Source organism: Callithrix jacchus, chromosome 2 (genome assembly GCF_049354715.1).
Source record: "Callithrix jacchus isolate 240 chromosome 2, calJac240_pri, whole genome shotgun sequence".
Lineage (NCBI taxonomy): Eukaryota > Metazoa > Chordata > Mammalia > Primates > Cebidae > Callithrix > Callithrix jacchus.
Genome location: NC_133503.1, coordinates 11,283,749 through 11,303,016, shown reverse-complemented (window position 1 = coordinate 11,303,016; position 19,268 = coordinate 11,283,749). Strand labels below are relative to the sequence as shown.

Below are 19,268 nucleotides of genomic sequence, written 5' to 3'. Positions count from 1 at the left end.
CCGTCTCTACTAAAATACAAAAAAAAAAAAAAAAAAAAATTTATCTGGGCATGGTGGTAGGCACCTGTAATCCAAGCTACTTGGGAGGCTGAGGCAGGAGAATTGCTTGAACTGGGACCTGAGAGGTGGAGGTTGCAGTGAGCCGCGATCACGCCACTGCACTATAGCCTGGGCTACAAAAAAAAAAATGTAGAGACAGGGTCTTGCTCTGTCACCCAGGCTGGTGCCCAGGAGTGCAATCATAACTCACACCTCAGCCTCCAGAGTAGCTGGGTCTACAGGTTCTCACCACCGCATCTGGCTCATTTTTGTTTTGTTTTGTTTTGAGATAGAGTCTCACTCTGTCACCCAGGCTGGAGTGCAGTGGCATGATCTCGGCTCACTGCAACTTTCTTCGTCTCCCGGGTTCAAGTAATTCTCCTGCCTCAGCCTCCCCAATAGCTGGGATTACAGGCATATACCACCATGCCTGGCTAATTTTTGTATTTTTAGTAGAGACGGAGTTTCACCATGTTAGTCAGGCTGGTCTCGAACTCCTGACCTCAGATGATTCTCCCACCTCTGCCTCCCAAAGTGCTGGGATTACAGGTGTGAGCCACTTTTTTTTTTAGAGACGGGGTCTTGCTATGTTGCCCAGGCTGGAGTGCAGTGGCTATTCACAGGTGCAATCCCACTACTGATCAGAATGGGAGTTTTGACCTGCTCTGTGTCCGACCTGGGCAGGTTCACCCCTCCTTAGGCAACCTGGTGGTCTCCTGCTCCCAGAAGGTCACCATATTGATGCCAAACTTAGTGCAGACACCCGATCGGCATAGCGCACCACAGCCCAGAACTCCTGGGCTCAAGCCACCCACTAGCCTCCCAAGTAGCTGGGACTACAGGCACGCACCACTGTGCCTGGCTGTAATTATATTTTGTAGAGATGGGGTGTTGCTATGTTGCCCAGGCTGGACTTGAACTCCTGGCCTCAAGCAATCCCCACCTCCGCCTCCCAAAACACTAAGATTAGAGATATGAGCCACCTGTGCCTGGCTTAACCATGGCTTTTTATGTAAGGGGAAACTGAGGCCCAGAGAGGGTAAGTGATCTGTCTTGGGTCACCCAGCCCTAGGGTTGGGACTCATAGCTGTTGTGAAAAGGTTCTGGAGAGGCCAGGGCTTATCTCACAGAGGTTGGCAGCCTGTCTGCCCCCTCCCCTGCCTGCCTCTCCCAGCCTGGTGTCTTCAAGAAGCATTTCCTCCACAGCAGGAACCGGATGCCTCTGCTCCACCTAATAACCCCATTAGGGCCATTTGCACCTCCCAGGGGCAGGTGCCTGGGAACCCAGCCAGCACCCTCCTCCCTGACCTCTTGCCCCAGAGGGCGGGGCCCCTCCACATGGCACAGGGTGTCTCCCCGCCTCCTCTCGTCTCTCACCCTCCCCACCAGCCCATCAGCAACACGTGGCCACTCCTGCCTGGCACCCTCCCGAGGTCCGCCTAGCCCAGGTGTCCTGCTCCTTCTTCAAAGCCACCCCTCCCCAAGATGCTGCCTCTGAAGCTCAAACAGTCCATCTCCCTGACAACTGTGTCCTCTCCTTCTCTCGAATGTGGTAGTGTCACTCTCCTCCCCCTACAGCAGTGAGCACCTTGAGGGCAGCATCTGGCCCCTGAGGTCTGAGCACTGAGCGGGAATCCTGATGATAAATGTTGCGTGATTTATCATCAGGGACAGTGAGGCTGGCAGAGGCCTGTCCTGCCTCAGCTAACAACTGCCCTAGGATCCTGAGCCTCATCCCGGTCCTACATGCCCTTGTGGAACTCCCCAAGGAGGAGGAGCCAGGGGTAGTGGTCCAGAAAGACTGCCCAGGGAGGTATCGGGGACATTTATTTCTGAAAGAGACTGGTGCAAGCTTTGGGCTTAGGACACCCACCCCTGCCCCTCATCTAGAATTAATCTTTCTCAGGGTCCAGAAGCATCAGGGCCTGTCCAAGCCCGGGCTCTGCAGCCTGGGCCAGGGAGGAGGCGGAGGGGCACATGGGCTGCCCTGGAACCCCTCAGGAAGACCCCTCGGCCGGAGTGCTGAACGTGTGGTGTGTGGTGTACCTTCTCACACTCTCTGTCTTCTCTGGGCCTGATAGAGACGTGCTCCTGCAGCTGTTGAAGCTTGGGAGGGGAGGAGGGAGGGAGAGATGATGGATGGTGAAGAAGGGCTCTGGTCAAAGTCCCATAGCCAGTGGCTAGCATGCTCCCACCCAACGCACAGGGGAAACTGAGTCTCCACTGGCTGGGCAGAATTAACCAAAGGGAACGAGGCAATTTCTCCAAACCTCACAAATGTAGCTCCTCCCTCCTGCTCCTCACCACTCTTCCCCTCCACCCTCCACACCCCAGGATCCCGCTCAAATATCCGCTTGGCTGGGTGCGGTGGCTCACGCCTGTAATCCCAGCACTTTGGGAGGCTGAGGCTGGCAGATCACCTGAGGTCGAGTTTGAGACCAGCCTGGCCAACATAGTGAAACCCCATTTCTACTAAAAATATAAAAAATTATCCAGGTGTGGTGGCACACGCCTGTAATCCCAGCTACTCGGGAGGTTGAGGCAGGGGAATCGCTTGAACCCAGGAGGCAGAGGTTGTGGTGAGTGGAGATTGTGTGATTGCACTCCAGCCTGGGTAACAAGAATGAAACTCTGTCTCAAAAAAAATACAAAACATCATCTGCCTGTCTCCCCTGATCAAAACCCACCACCGGCTTCCACAGGCTGCAGGATACAGCCCAGTTCCTCAGCTGGGCACCTGGGACCCGCTCCTGCCCCAGAAGCCCCCATGCCTCCCCCCCCTCTCTGCCACCCCCTTCCTAGAGTCACCCCTCTCACCCTTTTACCCAAATCCCACCAGAGCTAGGTCTCCTCTTTCCTCTAGGAAGCCTGTGGACACCCTCTGTGCCCCAGGTTCAGGCATCTGAGCTCTGTATGACACCTTTTTTTTTTTTTTTAGACGAAGTTTCTATTTTTGTTCCCCAAGCTGGAGTGCAGGGGTGTGATCTCGGCTCAGTGCAACTTCTGCCTCCCGGGTTCAATCGATTCCCCTGTCTTACGCTCCCAAGTACCTGGGATTACAGGCGCACACCACCACACCCGGCTAATTTTTGTATTTTCAGAAGAGACGGGGTTTCACCGTGTTGGCCAGGCTGGTCTCGAACTCTGGACCTCAGGTTATCCGCCCTCCTCAGCCTCCCAAACTGCTGGGATTACGGGCATGAGCCATCTCGCCCAGCCTCCCCACTTTTTTCTTTTTTTTTTTAGATGGAGTCTCACTGTTGCCCTGGCTGGAGTGCAGTGGTATAACAGCTCATTGCAACCTCCACCTCATAGGTTCAAGCCATTCTCCTGCCCCAGCCTCCTGAGTAGCTGTGATCACAGGCGCACACCACCACACCTGGCTAATTTTTTGTATTTTTAGTACAGATGGGGTTTCACCATGTTGGCCAGGCTGGTCTTGAACTCCTGGCCTCAGGTGATCCACCCTCCTCAGCTTCCCAAACTGCTGGGATTACAGGCGTGAGCCAACGCACCCCGCCTGTATGACGTCTTGAGGCGATGCCCAGAGCTTAGCCTGAAAGCAATTCCCCTCCACCTGGGGCGTTTCCCCTGCCACACTGGGGCGTCTGCAGGCCGCCCCGACTTGCAATCCCAGATGCTGTCACCAGGGGGTGCACGGTGCCCACTTGGAAGGTGGGCAAGAGGCGGGCGGGGAGGAGCTAGACAGGAAGGGGTTAATAGCCAAGCGCACCGCCCCTCCCAAGGGGCCTGGGTGGTCTGAGCCGGGGCCACTCACCAGGTGTAGATGAGCACAGCCAGGAGGGCCGTGAGGAGGAGTGCCAGGAGGACAGACAGGATGGCGATGATGACCACCGTGCCCGGGCTCTGGGGGCTGCCGACAGCCCGGAGTTCCTGGGCTGAGGGCGGTGATGGGGGCGTCACCGGTGGGCGGGGAAAGAAATTTTTATCCGACCTGAAGGGGCCCTTGGGCGGAATCCAGACCAATCACTTCCCAGCCTCCACCACCACCGCCCAGGCCTCGGGGAGGGGCGCCTGCTGATAGCAGGATGCTCGCGGTGCCTCTGATTGTGTAGTGGGCTGACCTGTTCCCCTGGCCCATCCTCAGTCTTCCGGGGCCCCCAGGCCCCCGGCCCCTGCACCTATGGTTTGACCCGAGCCACTGGCCCCTACCTTGCTGCCCTGCCCCCGCCCCTACCGTTTGACCCCAGCCACTGGCCCCTACCTTGCTGCAGGCGGGTGTCGCTGGACCACTCGGTCTCAGCCACAGGTCCTTTGTCATTCATCACCAGGAACTTCACCCTGAATGGGAGACCCATCGTTGGGCATAGTGGTCCCCCCCCAATCCTGAAACCATCAGGCCTTGGTGCCTGGAGTCTCAGGAAGGGGCCGGAGGCTGGGGCTAAAGAGCCGGGCAGAATGGGTTCGAATCTCGGTGTGACATTTCCAGCGGTGTGACGGTGTGACAGTGGGAGCGCCCCTCCCCCTCTCTGGGCTTCTGTGTCCTCATTTGGGAAAGGCAGCGGGCAGGTATGAGATCTCTCAGAACTGAACAGGCATGAGTCAAGCATTTGGTGGGGAGAGACCCTGCCCAGGAATGCCGTCTGGATGGAGAGATGCCAGCTGAGTGGTCCACTGGGCCCGTGGGGACTGGGGCTGGAGGAGAGGAACCTTCTGCACAAGAAAAGCAGAAGAGGCCGGGCACGGTGGCTCACGCCTGTAATCCCACCACTTTGGGAGGCCGAGGCAGGCAGATCACTTGAGGCCAGGAGTTCGAGACCAGCCTGGCCAACATGGTGAAACCCTGTTTCTACTAAAAATACAAAAATTAGCTGGGTGTGGTGGCAGATGCCTGTAATTCCAGCTGCTCATGAGACAGGTTGGAATATCTCTTGAACCTGGGAGGTGGAGGTTGCAGTGAGCTGAGATCACGCCACTGTTCTCCAGCCTGGGTGACAGAGCAAGACTCCATCTCAAAAAAAAAAGAAGATGAAGAAGAATTCACGGAATTCCTGAAGGCCTCCCCAGCCCCTGCCTGCTGCCTCCTCTTCCCTTTGGCTGCGCTGGAGCAGGGGACCCAGGCACTTCTGGGGCCCCTAGAGAGCCTCCTAGGAGCTGCCCCAGGCTCCGGCTTGGGTGCCGGCAGGACCAGCCAAGGCCTGGCAGAGCTGCTCACCTGTAGGGGCCCGGGCCGGGCAGGGGATGGTTGCAGCCAGGTTTTGTCAGCTGGCAGCGGGTATCATTGCCAACACGGAGGACACGGAGCTGGCTGCTAGCCTGGCCACGCTGGTACAGTGCCCGGCTGGCCCGTATCGTGAAATAGTAGCCCCTCTGGGAGAAGTTGGCAGGAACAGGGATGTCCTGGTTTGTCTGTGGGGCTGTGAAGCTCTGGGTGGCTAAGAGTGGCACTGTGGTCAGACCGGGCACACAGGCAGGATCCCACCCTCACCACACCAGGCCTGACAGCCCTCCCCGGCCCCATCCCCTGCAGCACCTGCTCGCTGCATCTCCCCACAACACACCTGCCCGCTGCTGCTCTCAGGCCCGCAGGCCCATTTCACAGAGGGTAAAACCGAGGCCCGGCCCCAGCAGCACCCACCGTTACTGAGGGCCACCACCAGCCAGATGGTGTCCGAGTCCGAGATGTTGTGGCTGCCGAACTGGCCCAGAGGCTGCTCCAGTGTGAAGGTGGACTGGGTGAGCCTCCCCGCCAGCGTGTCCTTTGAGAGCTGGGGCACGTAGTGGATGCGCTCTGGGGCAGTTAGAAGGGGAGGGCAGAAAAGAGAGGTCCAGTGGGGTAACCAAGCCCCCATCAGCTCTGGTCTCCCCTGGCCCAGATCCAGACTTAACTTGGGAGCCCCGGGTTAGGGGCATTTCCTTGGAGGTCGGGTCCGGCATGAACCAGGAAGCTTCCCCAGCAACTCTATGTCCTATCGGCATGAGCGGGAGGTCTGAGTCCAGCCCCTGGCTCCTGGCTTAGGACCCTCCTAGGGTGGGCACTATGGGAGGTCTAGGACAATGGCGGCTGAGAGGAGACCCCATCGACAGGCACAGTTTTCCTGGGCCGGGCCATGTTGGGATGCAACTGGGATTTGGGGCAGCCTGAACCTGACTGAACTCTGCTCCTCACATGCCCAGTGACCTCCATCTGAAGCTCCTCATCTGAACATGGTTGTTTGGCTTGATGAGAGGACGCGTGGCTTGGCAGGCATTGGGGGGGTGGCATGGGAAGGGCCCCTTGGCTGAGACCCCAGGCTGGGTGGGATACAGACTGCCCAGAGGGTCCGGAGGCTTTGAAGCCAGAGCTTGGTTCTGAGTCTAGAATGTCCTCTCCTCCGTGCCTGGTTCTCTGCTGCCTCCGCCACGGCCCTAAGGTATCTTTGCCTTCAGGACCGGGTCCCCCTCTCAGACTCCCAGCGCCCCTCCCCAGGGAAGGGCGGGAGACGAGGACAAGCATCCCAGGTCCGTACAGGAAAGGCAGCTTGGCTTGTCTCCAGCCTTGCTGGTTGGAGAGCTCACACCTCCCCATCTTCTCCCTGAGCCTCCTAGGCAGGAGCAGGACCCCAGCCCCCTCCTCTCCTCAGCCCCAAGTATGGTCCAGGAGGATCAGAAGGATGGAGTAGGCTTCTCTGCATGTCTCCAGTAGCTGCCTCTGTTCAGTTCAGTTCAGTTCAATTCGATTCATTTCCGTTGAATTCAACTCAACTCTAAAGGTTCAGACTAGAGTCTTCCTTGGGGGCGACTGTCAGGATTTCTTTCTTAAGAGCTCTCAGTCCTAGCTCTGAAGCCCGGGGCACTCTGCATGCAGTAGGCACTTAATGTTTGGAAAGAGAAGTGGAGCAGGCAGAGATTGGTGGGAGCAGAGATTGGAGGATTGTATCTCTCAGCCTGTCCAGTTTTTCTTCTCTTTCTTTTCTTTTCTCTCTCTCTCGTTCTTTCTTTCTTTTTTTTTTTTTTGATGGAGTCTCACTCTGCTGCCCAGGCTGGAGTACAGTGGCGTGACCTCAGCTCACTGCAACCTCCGCCTCCCGGGTTCAAGAGATTCTCCTGCCTCAACCTCCCGAGTAGCTGGGACTACAGGCTTCACCCACCCCACCCAGCTAAGTTTTGCATTTTTAGTAGAAACGGGGTTTCACCATATTGACCAGGATGGTCTCGATCTGTTGACCTTGTGATCTGCCTGCCTCGGCCTCCCAAACTGCTGAGATTACACTCGTGAGCCACCGTGCCCTGCCTCTCTCTCTTCCTTGTTTCTTTCTTTCTTTGTTTTTCTTTCTTTCTTTTCCTCCCTCCCTCCCTCCTTTCTTTTCTTTTTTGAGACAGGGTCTTGCTGTTTGGCCCAGACTGGAGTGCAGTGGTGGAGCTCACTGCATGGGCTCAAGCCATCCTCCTGCCTCAGTCTCCCAAGTAGCTGGGATTACAGGTGCATTCCACCACACCCAGCTAATTCAAAACAAAAATCTTTTTTAGAAATGGGGTCTTGCTATGTTGCCCAGGCTGGACTTGCCAGCACTTCCTGCGGGCACGAATTCTCCTGGGCTTCTTTAAACCTCTCCTCAGGGAAGGAGGCAGTGAGCCACGCGTGATAATCTGGCAACAAGGCGAGGTCTGGGGTCTGTCCTGCAGCCTGAGATGCAGTGGGTACCCCTGTGCCCACCCCCGCCCTTACTCACCCATGCCCGTCCCAGGCTGGACACGGGTCAGTAGCAGCAACAGCGACATGAGCAGTTGGCACTGTCCCGCAGAGAGCCCCATGGCCGGGCCAAGCCTCTGGCTATTGTCCATCTGTCTGTCCATCCGTCTGCAGTGCCAAAGTCCCTGTCTGTAATCCGTGCTGGGCTAGGGGAGGCTGTTTCTGGCATCTCCTGATGCCCCTCCCAGGTACCCCCTCCTCCCAAACAACTGGTTGGACAGGTTTGGGGGCAGAATCTGCTGGCCCAGTGAATCTGGCACCTCCAGGGAGGGGTCCAAAGAGAACAATCAGTTGCAAGACAAGCCTGGACTCCCCACCCCACCCCAGGAGCACCTGGCCAGGGAGGGGCTGAGGAAGGAGGAGGCAGTCCCCAGGTCCAGGCTGCCCCGGGGGCAATCCCGCTTCGGCTGGCTGCCTCGTGGATCTCCTTGTCCAAACAGTCCCCAACCTGGCGACTCTTCCTTTAGGACCTGAGATGAGACGACCAAATGCTGGTCAAGGAAGCTCCCTGGAGTCCCTTTTACTCACGTACTTATTATTATTATTATAAGATGGGGTTTCACCATGTTGGTCAGGCTGGTCTTGAACTCCCGACCACGAGGTGATCGGCCCACCTTGGCCTCCAAAGTGCTTGGATTACAGGAGTCAGCCACCATGCCCGGCCGATATTATTATTATTATTATTTTCTGAGACAGGGTCTCACTCTGTTGCCCAGGCTGGAGTGCAGTGGTGCGATCATGGCTCACTGCAGACTTGACTCCCAGGCTCAAGGTCTTGGTTCATTCGGGCAGTGGTAACAAAGCACCAGAGCCTGAGTGGTTTAAAAACAACAGACATTTATTTCTCACAGTTGTAGAGGCTGAGAAGAGGCCAGGTGCGGTGGCTCACACCTGTAATCCCAGCGCTTTGGGAGGCTGAGACAGGAGGATCACTTGAGGTCAGGTATTCGAGGCCAGCCTGGCCAACAAACCTGTCTCTACTAACAATACACAAAGTAGCAGGGCATGGGGGCGTGCACCTGTAATCCCAGCGACTTGGGAAGTTGAAGCATGAGAATCACTGGGGACGGGGAGGCTGAGGTGAGCTGAGATCACACCACTGCGCTCCAGCCTGGGCAACAGAGTAAGATTCTATCTCAAAACAAACAAACAAAAAAGGCCAGATGCGGTGGCTCAGGCCTGTAATCCCAGCACTTTGGGAGGCCGAGGCAGGGGGATCATGAGGTCAGGAGTTCAAGACCAGCTTGGCCAACATGGTGAAACCCCCATCTCTACTAAAAATACAAAATTTAGCTGGATGTGGTATTGGGCGCCTGTAGTCCCAGCTGTATGGGAGGCTGAGGCAGGAGAATTGATTGAACCCAGGAGGTTGAGGTTGCAGTGAGCCGAGATCGTGCCACTGCACTCCAGCCTGGGTGATAGTGTGAAACTCTGTCTCGAAAAAGAGAAAAGAAAAAAAAGATCTAGGAAGAGTTGGTGTCCATTGATTTGTAGAGTGCCTTCTAGCTGTGTCCTCACATGGGGGAAGGGTCAAGGAAGCTCTCTGGAGTCTCTTTTATTTATTATATTATTATTTTTTTGAGACAGGGTCTCACTCTGTTGCCCAGGCTGGAGTGCAGTGGTGCGATCATGGCTCACTGCAGCCTTGACCGCCCAGGCTCAAGTGATCCTCCCACCTCAGCCTCCCTAGTAGCTGGGACTGCAGGCATGAGGCACCATGCGCAGCTACTTTTTTGTTTGTTTGTGTTGAGACAGAGTCTCACTGTGTTTCCTAGACTGGAGTTCAGTGTCACAATCTCAGCTCACAGCAACCTCCGCCTCCCGGGTTCAAGCGATTCTCCTGTCTCAGCCTCTCGAGTAGCTGGGATTACAGGCATGCGCAAACACTCTTGGTTAATTTTTGTATTTTTAGTAGAGACGGGGTTTCATCGTGTTGGCCAGGCTGTTCTTGAACTCCTGACCTGATGTGATCCGCCTGCCTCGGCTTCCCAAAGTCCTGGGATTACAGGTGTGAGCCACTGCGCCCGGTTGTCCAGCTAATTTTTGCAACTTTTTGTAGAGACAGAGTCTTGCTATATTGCCCAGGCTGGTCTCAAACTCCTGGGCTCAAGTGATCCTCCCACCTCGGCCTCCCAAAGTGCTGGGATTATAGGCGTGAGCCACCGCTCCCGGCCCTCTCACTCCCTTTTGAAACGCAGCTGAAAGCAGACATCAGAATGTGGGAAGAGCTTATTTTCCCCTTTTGAAAACACGTTCTTTCTCATCGACTCATCCTCTCCTCAGGTCCTCAGATGTGGGCAGGGCAGGTGTTATGACTAATCTCATTACACGGATGAGAAGAAACTGGGGCCCGACCGGGAAAGACACTTCCTGCAGTCCCAGGCAGGTCAGCGGCACGGCTGGGCACCAACCCCAGGTCCCGGCACCCAGGCAAGACTCCCTCTTTTCCTTTTTTTTTTTTTTTTTTAAGATGGGGTTTCACTGTGTTGGTCAGGCTGGACTTGAACTCCTGACTTCAGGTGATCTGCCTGCCTTGGCCTTCAAAGTGCTTTGAGTACAGGCATGAGCCACCGTGCCCAGCCGTTTTTCTTTTCTTTTCTTTTTTTGAGGTGGAGTCTCGTTCTGTCACCAGGCTGGAGTGCAGTGGCGTGATCTCAGCTCACTGCAACCTCTGCTTCCTGGGTTCAAGTGATTCTCCTCTCTCAGCCTCTCGAGTAGCTGGGATACAGGCATGTGCCACCTTGCCCAGCTAATTTTTGTATTTTTAGTAGAGACAGGGTTTCACCATGTTGACTAGGCTGGTCCTGAACTCCTGACCTCATGTGATCCGCCTACTTCAGCCTCACAGAGTGCTGGGATTACAGGCATGAGCCACCACTCCCGAATTGAAATGCCTGTTTTTTGAGGCACAGTCTTGCTCTGTTGCCCAGGCTGGAGTGCACTGGTTCAATCTGGCTCACCGCAACCTCCACCTCCTGGGTTCAAGTGATTCTCCTGCCTCAGCCTCCTGAGTAGCTGGGATTACAGGTGTGCACCACCTGCTCAGCTAATTTTTGTACTTTTAGCAGAGACGTGGTTTCACCATGTTGGTCAGGGTGGTCTTGAACTCCAGACCCTGTGATCACCTGCCTCGGCCTCCCAAAGTGCTAGGATTACAGGGGTGAGCCACCTCACCTGGCTGAAATGCCATTTTTATCATGTGCTGCAGACTAATACATCCTCAGTGTCACCGTCCAGCTTGATGTGGGACAAGCCGACAAGGGTGTCCTCGCCACGGCCCTGCTCAGGCCACCTGTTGGCTAAGTTTGTCCCTGCCACCCCAGGCACACAGGAGTCCAGGAATCCTCTCTGGCCTTGCATTTATCCTGGGGTGGCTGCAGGTAACAACCTCTGGAAGAGGCAGTAAGAGGAGCCAGGACACAGGCCAGTCTGAGGGACACGCTCCCCACACAGTCCTGCAGAGGGACCTGCGTGTTTCTGCACCTGAAGGGCAGAGCCAGGGTGGGGAAAACTGGGGATGCAGGGAGGCTGGACTCTGCAGGTCTTTGGAGCTGCGGTCAACCTGGAAGCCAAGCCCCTGGTCTGCAGAGAGGCTGCGGCTGCCAGCCCCTCGAATAGGCAAAGGACCTCCCAGCAATGCCACTGTGCCGAGAGAGGCCGACAGTGACAAGGGGGACCAGAGCGGTCCCAGCACCAGACACCCCCACCTCCACCCTCTGCCATTTTCCTTCTCTGTGCCTGGGGCCCTGGCACAAACTCAGGAGGGAGAGAGGCCATGCAAAGTGACCACACTGTACCCTCTGTCCTGAGAGCCTGGGCACCGGGAACCTCATGTTCTGCAATTTAGAAAAATGAGGCCAGGGCCGGGCGCGGTGGCTCAAGCCTGTAATCCCAGCACTTTGGGAGGCTGAGGTGGGTGGATCACGAGGTCAGGAGATCGAGACCATCCTGGCCAGCATGGTGAAACCCCATCTCTATTAAAAATACAAAAAAATTAGCTCGGCGTGGTGGTGCACGCCTGTAGTTCCAGCTACTCATGAGGCTGAGGGCTGAGGCATGAGAATTGCTTGAGCTCAGCGTGGTCTGGGGAGGTTAGGGGATGAGGGGTGGAGTGGAGTTTGCAGTGAGCTATACTGAGATAACGCCACTACACTCCAGCCTGGGTGACAGAGTGTGACCCTGTCTCAAAAGAAAAAGAAGAAAAGTGTACCTTACACCTTGAGGGTCATAGAGACTTTCACACCTGCCTCTGTGTGTGTGTGTCTGTGTGTGTATGTGCGTGTGTATGTGTGTGTATGTGTGTGTATGTGTGTGTATGTGCGTGTGTATGTGTGTGTGCGTGTGTCTGTGTGTGCGTATGTGCGTGTGTATGTGTGTCTGTGTGTGTGTGCATGTGTATGTGTGTGTGTGCGTATGTGCGTGTGTATGTGTGTGTGTGTGTGTGTGCGTGTGTGTGTGTGTGTACTCAGGTCAACTTCTGGAGTTTGTTTCATTCCTTGGATCAATCTGTCTGTTCAGGTGTCAGTAACAGACTATTTTAATCCCTATATATATTTTAAATTTTTTTCTTTTTTGAGATGGAGTTTTGCTGTTGTTGCCCAGGCTGGAGTGCAGTGGTGCGGTCTTGGCTCACTGCAACCTCCGCCTCCCGGGTTCAAGCGATTCTCCTGCCTCAGCCTCCCGAGTAGCTGGGACTGCAGGCATGAGCCGCCACGCCTGGCTAATTTTTTTGTATTTTTAGTAGAGACGGGGTTTCGCTATGTTGGCCAGGCTGGTCTTGAACTCCTGACCTCAGGTGATCCACCTGCCTCAGCCTCCCAAAGTGCTGAGATTACAGGCGTGAGCCACCGCGCCCAGCCAATCCCTGTATTTTTATAATCTGCTTTGCTCTGTCACAGTTTAAATGTTCCCTCTCGAGCTTCACTAGTCAGCTGTGTCCTTCTTTGCTGAATGCCTGTTTTCTCCATTGAACTGTAACTCCCTGATGGCAGAGACTGGGTCTGTTTACCTGTTTAGTTCTCCCACTGACTCCCCACTGCGGGCCTAGGGGGTCTGACACAACAGTTGTGTCCAGTAATTTTTTTTTTTGAGGCAGGGTCTTGCTGTGTCAGTCTGGCTGGCGTGCAGTGGTGCAATCAGAGCTCACTGCAGCCTCAAACTCCCAGATTCAAGTCATCCTCCTGCCTCAGCCTCCTGAGTAGCTGGGAGTACTGGCACATGCCACCATGCCCATCTAATTTTTAAATTTTTTCTTTTTTTTTTTGAGTTGGAGTTTCATTCTTATTTCCCAGGCTGGAGTGCAGTGCTGCGATCTCAGCTCACTACAACCTCTGCCTCCCAGGTTCAAGCGATTCTCCTGCCTCAGCCCCCCGAGTAGCTAGGATTACAGGCGCCTGCCACCACACCCAGCTAATTTTTGTATTTTTAGTAGAGATGGGGTTTCTCCTGACCTCAAATGATCCACTGGCCTCGGCCTCCCGAAGTGCTGGGATTACGGGCATGAGCAATCATGCCCGGCCAATTTTTAAGTTTTTTTCTAGAGATGGGGTACTCGCTATGTTGGCCAGGCTGCGCTCAAACTCCTGGCCTCAAGCAGCCCTCCTGCCCCGACCTCCCAAAGCGCTGAGATTACAGGCATGAGCCACTGCGCTCAGCCCTGACGTTATTTTTAACAGATAAGAAACATCTCCCTGCTCTCGGTGTCTGGCCAAGCAGCCCCGGGTGGTATTCATATTATAGCATCAGGACCAGAATGTCACGGCTCTGGGGAGAGATCAGCTTCCATGCTGCGTCCCATCTTCCTGGTGCAGATGTCCCCAGCTCCAGTGAGTACCAGGGTGAGGGAGTGGGCTCCAGGGGGCCAGAGGGATGGCCATGCCAAGCTCTGGGGAACAGCTGATGCCCCAGCACCTGCCTACCTATGCACCTTTGGGGTGACTCATGAGGCAGGGTGGAGCTCCACCTGCCCTCTCCCAAAAGGCAATTGGCTAGAAAGGCTCTCAAAGACCCACCCAGCCCCCGGTCTTCAAACGAGACCCCAGCTCCATGGTAACCATTATACCCATTCATCAAGGAGGAGCAGAGGGAGGTGCTTTCTGCCTCACCCCACCCCCAGCAGAGACAGACCCCAGCTCCATGGTAACCATTATACCCATTCATCAAGGAGGAGCAGAGGGAGGTGCTTTCTGCCTCACCCCACCCCCAGCAGAGACAGACCCCAGGTCTGCGCCCAGAGGAAAAAGGCAGGTGACTCAGTCCCTGCTCCTCCAGCAGCTTGGCCTCAGGCCTCCCCCCAGACCCTGATGGAGCTCTGTCTGTGATAATAATGTCAAGAGGAAAAGGCCCCGTGCTTCATCCACCCCACCCTGGCTCTGATGCTTTTTGTTTTTCTGAGACAAAGTCTCTCTCTGTCACCAAAGCTGTGGCGCAGGGCACAATCTTGGCTCACTGCAACCTCTGACTCCTGGGTTCAAGTGACTGTCATGTCTCAGCCTACTAAGCACTGGGATTACAGGCATGCACCACTACACTTCGTTAATTTTTTGTAGGTTTGGTAGAGACGGGGTTTTGCCGTGTTGGCCAGGCTGGTCTCAAACTCCTGGCCTCAAGTGATCAGCCTGCCTTGGCCTTTTTCTTTCTTTCTTTCTTCTTTCTTTCTTTCTTTCTTTCTTTCTTTCTTTCTTTCTTTCTTTCTTTCTTTCTTTCTTTCTTCTTTCTTTCTTTCTTTCTTTCTTTCTTTCTTTCTTTCTTTCTTTTTTCTTTCTTTCTCCTTCCTTCCTTCCTTCCTTCCTTCCTTCCTTCCTTCCTTCCTTCCTTTCTCTTTCTTTCTTTCTTTCTTTCTTTTCTCTCTCTCTCTTTCTTTCTTTCTTTTTATGATTATTATTTTGTTATTTTATTTTTATTTATTTTTTGACATGGAGTTTCATTCTTATTGCCCAGGCTGGAGTGCAACGGCATGATCTTGGCTCACTGAAACCTCTGTCTCCTGGGTTCAAGTGATTCTTCTGCCTCAACCTCCGGAGTAGCTGGGACTACAGGCACGCCTGCCACCATGCCTGGCTAATTGTTGTATTCTTAGTAATGACGGGTTTCACCAATTTGGCCAAGCTAGTCTTGAACTCCTGACCTCAGGTGATCCGCCCACTTCAGCCTCGAAAAGTGGAGGGATTACAGGCATGAGCCACTGCATCCAGCCATTATCTTCTATTTTTAATAGAGACGAGTTTCACCATGTTGGCCAGGCTGATCTCAAACTCTTGACCTCAGATAATCCATCCATCTTGGCTTCCCAAACGGCTGGGATTACAGACGTGAGCCACCTCACTGACCAGCTCTTTCTTTTAGTAGGGGAGTGCTTCCTTCCAGTGAGATCTCACATGGTTTACTGAGGTTCTACTATGTGCCAGGACCTGTGTGGGCTTAGGTTGTGGACAAACAGCTGAACAGAGGGAATGTGGGGGTTGGCAGAAGTGTGGGGATTTGATCCGTGCTTTCAACAGCTTGCCATCGGGCTCCTGCTGTGCCAGGTACAATGGGAAACAAAAAACAAGTTCTGCTTCAGTGGAGTTGACGTCCTGGGTAGAAGGGACAGACATTAATGAAATAAATATAGGAGCCGGGCCGGGCACGGTGGCTCACGCCTGTAATCCCAGCACTTTGGGAGTCCAAGGCAGGCAGATCGCAAGGTCAGGAGTTCAAGACCAGCCTAGTCAACATGGTGAAACCCTGTCTCTACTAAAAATACAAAAATTAGCTGGGCGTGGTGGCTTGTGCCTGTAATCCGAGCTACTCGGGAGGCTGAGGCAGGAGAATTGCTTGAACTGGGACCTGAGAGGCAGATGTTGCAGTGAACCAAGATGGCGCCACTGCACTCCAGCCTGGGCTACAGAGCAAGACTCCATCTCAAAAAAAAAAAAAAAGAAAGAAAAGAAAGAAATACAGGGGCCAGGTACAGTGGCTCCACTTAAAATTCCAGCACTTTAAGAGGCTGAGGCAGGAGGATCACTTGAGCCCAGAAGTTCACAACTAGCCTGGCCAACATCGTGAGATCCCATCTCTAACAAACTTAGCCAGGTGCAGTGGTGCACACCTGTCGGCCCAGCTACTTGGGAGGCTGAGGTGGGAGGATTGCTTGAGACTGAGAAGCAAAGGCTTTAGTGAGCTAGGATTGCGTCACTGCACTCTAGCCTAGGGCACAGGCAAGACTCTGTCTCAAAAAAAAAAAAAAAGGAAGAAAAAAGAAAACAAAGCAGGCTTTGGAAGTGATTGTTACAGAAGGCGGGAATGTTTTAGGCGAAGAGATCATGGCACCTTGCCGAGGTGACATATGATGGACCCAAATGAACCAGGAGAGGGAAAACCTGAGGAAGGGCTCTGTCAGCAGAGGGCTCAGCAGGGTCAAATGCCCTGGTTGCATTGTCTCTTGCTGCATAACAAATGCCTCAAAAACTCTGAGGCTTAAAGCATAAAGCAATTTTCTCTCTCAAGATTCTGTAGGTGGGCTGGGCTCAGCTGGGTGGTTCTTCAGCTCAGTAGAGTCAGTTGGGGCTGCTCACGCAACTACAGGCAATGGGGAGCTGGGCTTCACTCACGTTTGGGATGGATGGAACAGCCAAGGACTGGCTGGTTCTCAGTCTCTCTCTCTCTCTCTCTCTCTCTCTCTCTCTCTCTCTCTCTCTCTCTCTCTCTCTCTCTGTCTCCTGTCTCTTTCTCTCATCTCTCTCTCTCTCCACTCTCTTTCTGTCTCCTCTCTCTTTCTCCTCTCTCTCTCTCTCTCACTTTCTCTCTCTCTCTCTCTCTCTCTCTCTCTCTCTCCATGAGTTTCTCATCATTCAGTGGTCCAGGCTAAGCTTATTTCCTTGGCAGCAGGTATTCCAAAAGGGCGAAAATTGAAGTTGCCAGCCCTTTAAGGGCTAGGCTTGACAGTTTATGGCATCACTCCAGTGGCATTCTATGGCCAGAGCAAGCCACAGGCCAGCCCAGCGGCAAAGCAAGTAGAGGAGGACACCACTGTTGACGAGAGGTGCTGCGTGCACAGGAGAATGGGTGGAATTGTCTGTGTCTGTCCTAGAACAATCTACCATGAGCTCTGAGGAGGGGACATCTTGCTGGTGGTGGGTTTGCTGGGATCAGTGTGGATGGGATTTCATTGGGGAACATGAGAAGTGGGTAGGAGATGGTCATTGAGGTTAAGGGGTGGTGCAGATGGCATGGGGCCATACAGATTATTGTCAGGATTGTGGCTTTGACCATGGGGTGGGGAGTCATGGCAGAGTTAGAGCAGAGGAAGGGCATGACCTGTCCCAGGATTTAACAAGATCCCTTTGAAGTGGCGTCATTGTCATATCTGAGGTTCAGCGTGTCATGTCAAGGAAATAGAGTATGCAGACACACAAGAAGTGGGGTTAGGAGCAGAGGTTTAACAGGCAAAAGAAAGAGAAAGGAGAACAGCTGTTGCCAAGAGAGAGGGGTGCCTGAGTAGGACTTCTGGCCAGCAGTGAAGAGCACCAGATTTCACAGACTGGCTTGAGGAAGTGATTGTCTGATTTACACAGGGCCCAAAGATCAGTGGGACCCGATGTGACCTTTACACAGTGTTTGAAGAGGCTGGCCACCCCACCCTAATTTTATTATGCAAACAGAGCCTTTGCTTGGCTATCGCCATGTTGCCTGCTTCTTACTATACACATGGTTTACAAAGAAATGGGAGGCCGGGCACGCAGGAATCCCAGCACACCTGTAATCCCAGCGCTTTGGGAAGCTGTGGCGGGCAGATCATGAGGCCAGCCTGGCCAACACGGTAAAACCCCATTTCTACTAAAAGTACACAGATTAGCTGGGCATGATGGCGCGCACCTGTAGTCCCAGCTACTCGGGAGGCTGAGGTAGGAGAATTGCTTGAACCTGGGAGGCGGAGGTTGTGGTGAGCCAAGATGGTGCCACTGCACTCCAGCCTGGGCAACATAGGGAGATTCCGTCTCACAAAAAAAAAATATATATATATATATATTGGGAGGCCGAGGCAGGTGGATCACGAGGTCAAGAGATCGAGACCATCCTGGCCAACATGGTGAAACCCTGTCACTACTAAAAATACAAAAATAAGCTGGGCGTGGTGGCACACGCCTGTAGTCCCAGCTACTTGGGAGGCTGAGGCAGGAGAATTGCTTGAACCCGGGAGGCGGAAGTTGCAGTGAGCTGAGATCGCGCTATTGCACTCCAGCCTAGCGCCTGGCAATGGAGCAAGACTCTGTCTCAAAAAAAAAAAAAAAAGAAAGAAAGAAAGAAAAAAGAAATGGGAAGACAGAGCCACCATTTTGGAGATGCCGAGTCCCCAGGTAGCCCCTTTCCTATTGGCACAGCTGCCAGTATTCACCTGTGCAAGTTTCTAGCTTGCCTGTCCATATCTGCAGCTCTATTTTACACGCTGCTCTTTGCTAGAAAATGATTTGGGGGCTGCTTTTCATTAAAAGGAAAACCTTACCAAAGACTCTTATGCCCTCACTATATGCCTAAATAATTTCTTAACACTTTTTTTGTTTTCGTTTTTGTTTTTGAGATGGAGTCTCACTCTATGGCCCAGGCTGGAGTGCAGTGGCACAATCTCAGCTCACTCCAACCTCTGCCTCCCAGGTTCAAGGGATCCTCCTGCCTTGGCCTCCTGAGTAGCTGGGACTACAGGTGCATGCCAGCACGCCCAGCTAATTTTGTATTTTTAGTAGAGACAGGGTTTTACCATGTTGGCCAGGCAGATCTTGAACTCCTAACCTTAGGCAATCCACCCACCTCAGCCTCCCGAAATGCTGGGATTATAGGCGTGAGCCACCATACTCTGCAAATTGTCTCTTGCTGCATAACAAATGCCTCCAAAACTCTGAGGCATAAAGCAATGTTATTTTATCTCTCAAGGTTCTGCAGGTGGGCTGGGCTGGGCTGGGCTGAGCTGGATGGCTGTTCAGCTAAGTACAGTATCAGCATTCATGCAGCCAAAGGCAGCTGAAAGATGGGCTTCACTCATGTGTTTAGGATGACTGGTATGGCCAAGGACTGGCTGGATCTCTCTCTCTCTCTCTCTCTCTTTTTCTCCTTTCTCTCTCTCTTTCTCTCCATGAGTTCCTCATCCTTCAGTGGTCCACCCTAAGCTTGTTTACCTGGCAGCAAGAATTCCCAAAGGGCAAAAATGGAAGTTGCCAGCCCTCCAGTCACAATTCCCAGGTAGACAGGAATTTTGAGGGGACACTATTCAACTAAGTACAGGGGCCCAGGGCTTTCAGGGTGCCCAGCGAGGAGGTTACCATGGTTGTCCAGGCAGCAGACCAGAGTGGTGGCATTGAAGACCTCTCCATTCATTTTCCATCCTGGGACTGTGCAGAAGTTCTCGCTTGAGAAAGGGCTCCATGGCTCCAAGTTTTCCTGAGGTTCTGATGCCCTCCATGCTGAAGCTCAATTGGCCAGACACTGGCCAGAGTGATGACCTTAGAGGACACAGGGTGGATCCCCAGTGTCACCAGGCACCCCTGCCCTGACCCTGGGAGCA

General features: G+C 53.7%; 1 protein-coding gene across 1 annotated transcript; it reads right to left on the bottom strand.

The window, feature by feature from the left end:
- Positions 1 to 1,849: 1,849 nt before the first annotated feature.
- On the bottom strand, positions 1,850 to 7,865 carry LOC144580207 (uroplakin-3b-like protein 1). Its single transcript, XM_078355533.1, has 6 exons — positions 7,713 to 7,865; positions 5,639 to 5,791; positions 5,216 to 5,435; positions 4,265 to 4,341; positions 3,818 to 3,938; positions 1,850 to 2,145 (listed from the first exon to the last, which is right to left on the bottom strand). Exons 1-6 carry the CDS (start codon positions 7,834 to 7,836, stop codon positions 2,037 to 2,039), a joined length of 804 nt encoding a protein of 267 aa, XP_078211659.1. The 5' UTR covers positions 7,837 to 7,865; the 3' UTR covers positions 1,850 to 2,036.
- Positions 7,866 to 19,268: the final 11,403 nt, after the last annotated feature.

What these genes read in the sequence shown, in the direction of transcription:
- LOC144580207 (XM_078355533.1), bottom strand. Translation starts at nt 7,836, where the DNA reads ATGGACAGACAGATGGACAATAGCCAGAGGCTTGGCCCGGCCATGGGG. An exon ending in CCAGCCTGGGACGGGCATGG is followed by an intron (nt 5,792 to 7,712) that starts GTGAGTAAGGGC and finishes TAACTGCCCCAG; the next exon opens with AGCGCATCCACTACGTGCCC. An exon ending in GCTGTGCTCATCTACACCTG is followed by an intron (nt 2,146 to 3,817) that starts GTGAGTGGCCCC and finishes TCCCCTCCCAAG; the next exon opens with CTTCAACAGCTGCAGGAGCA.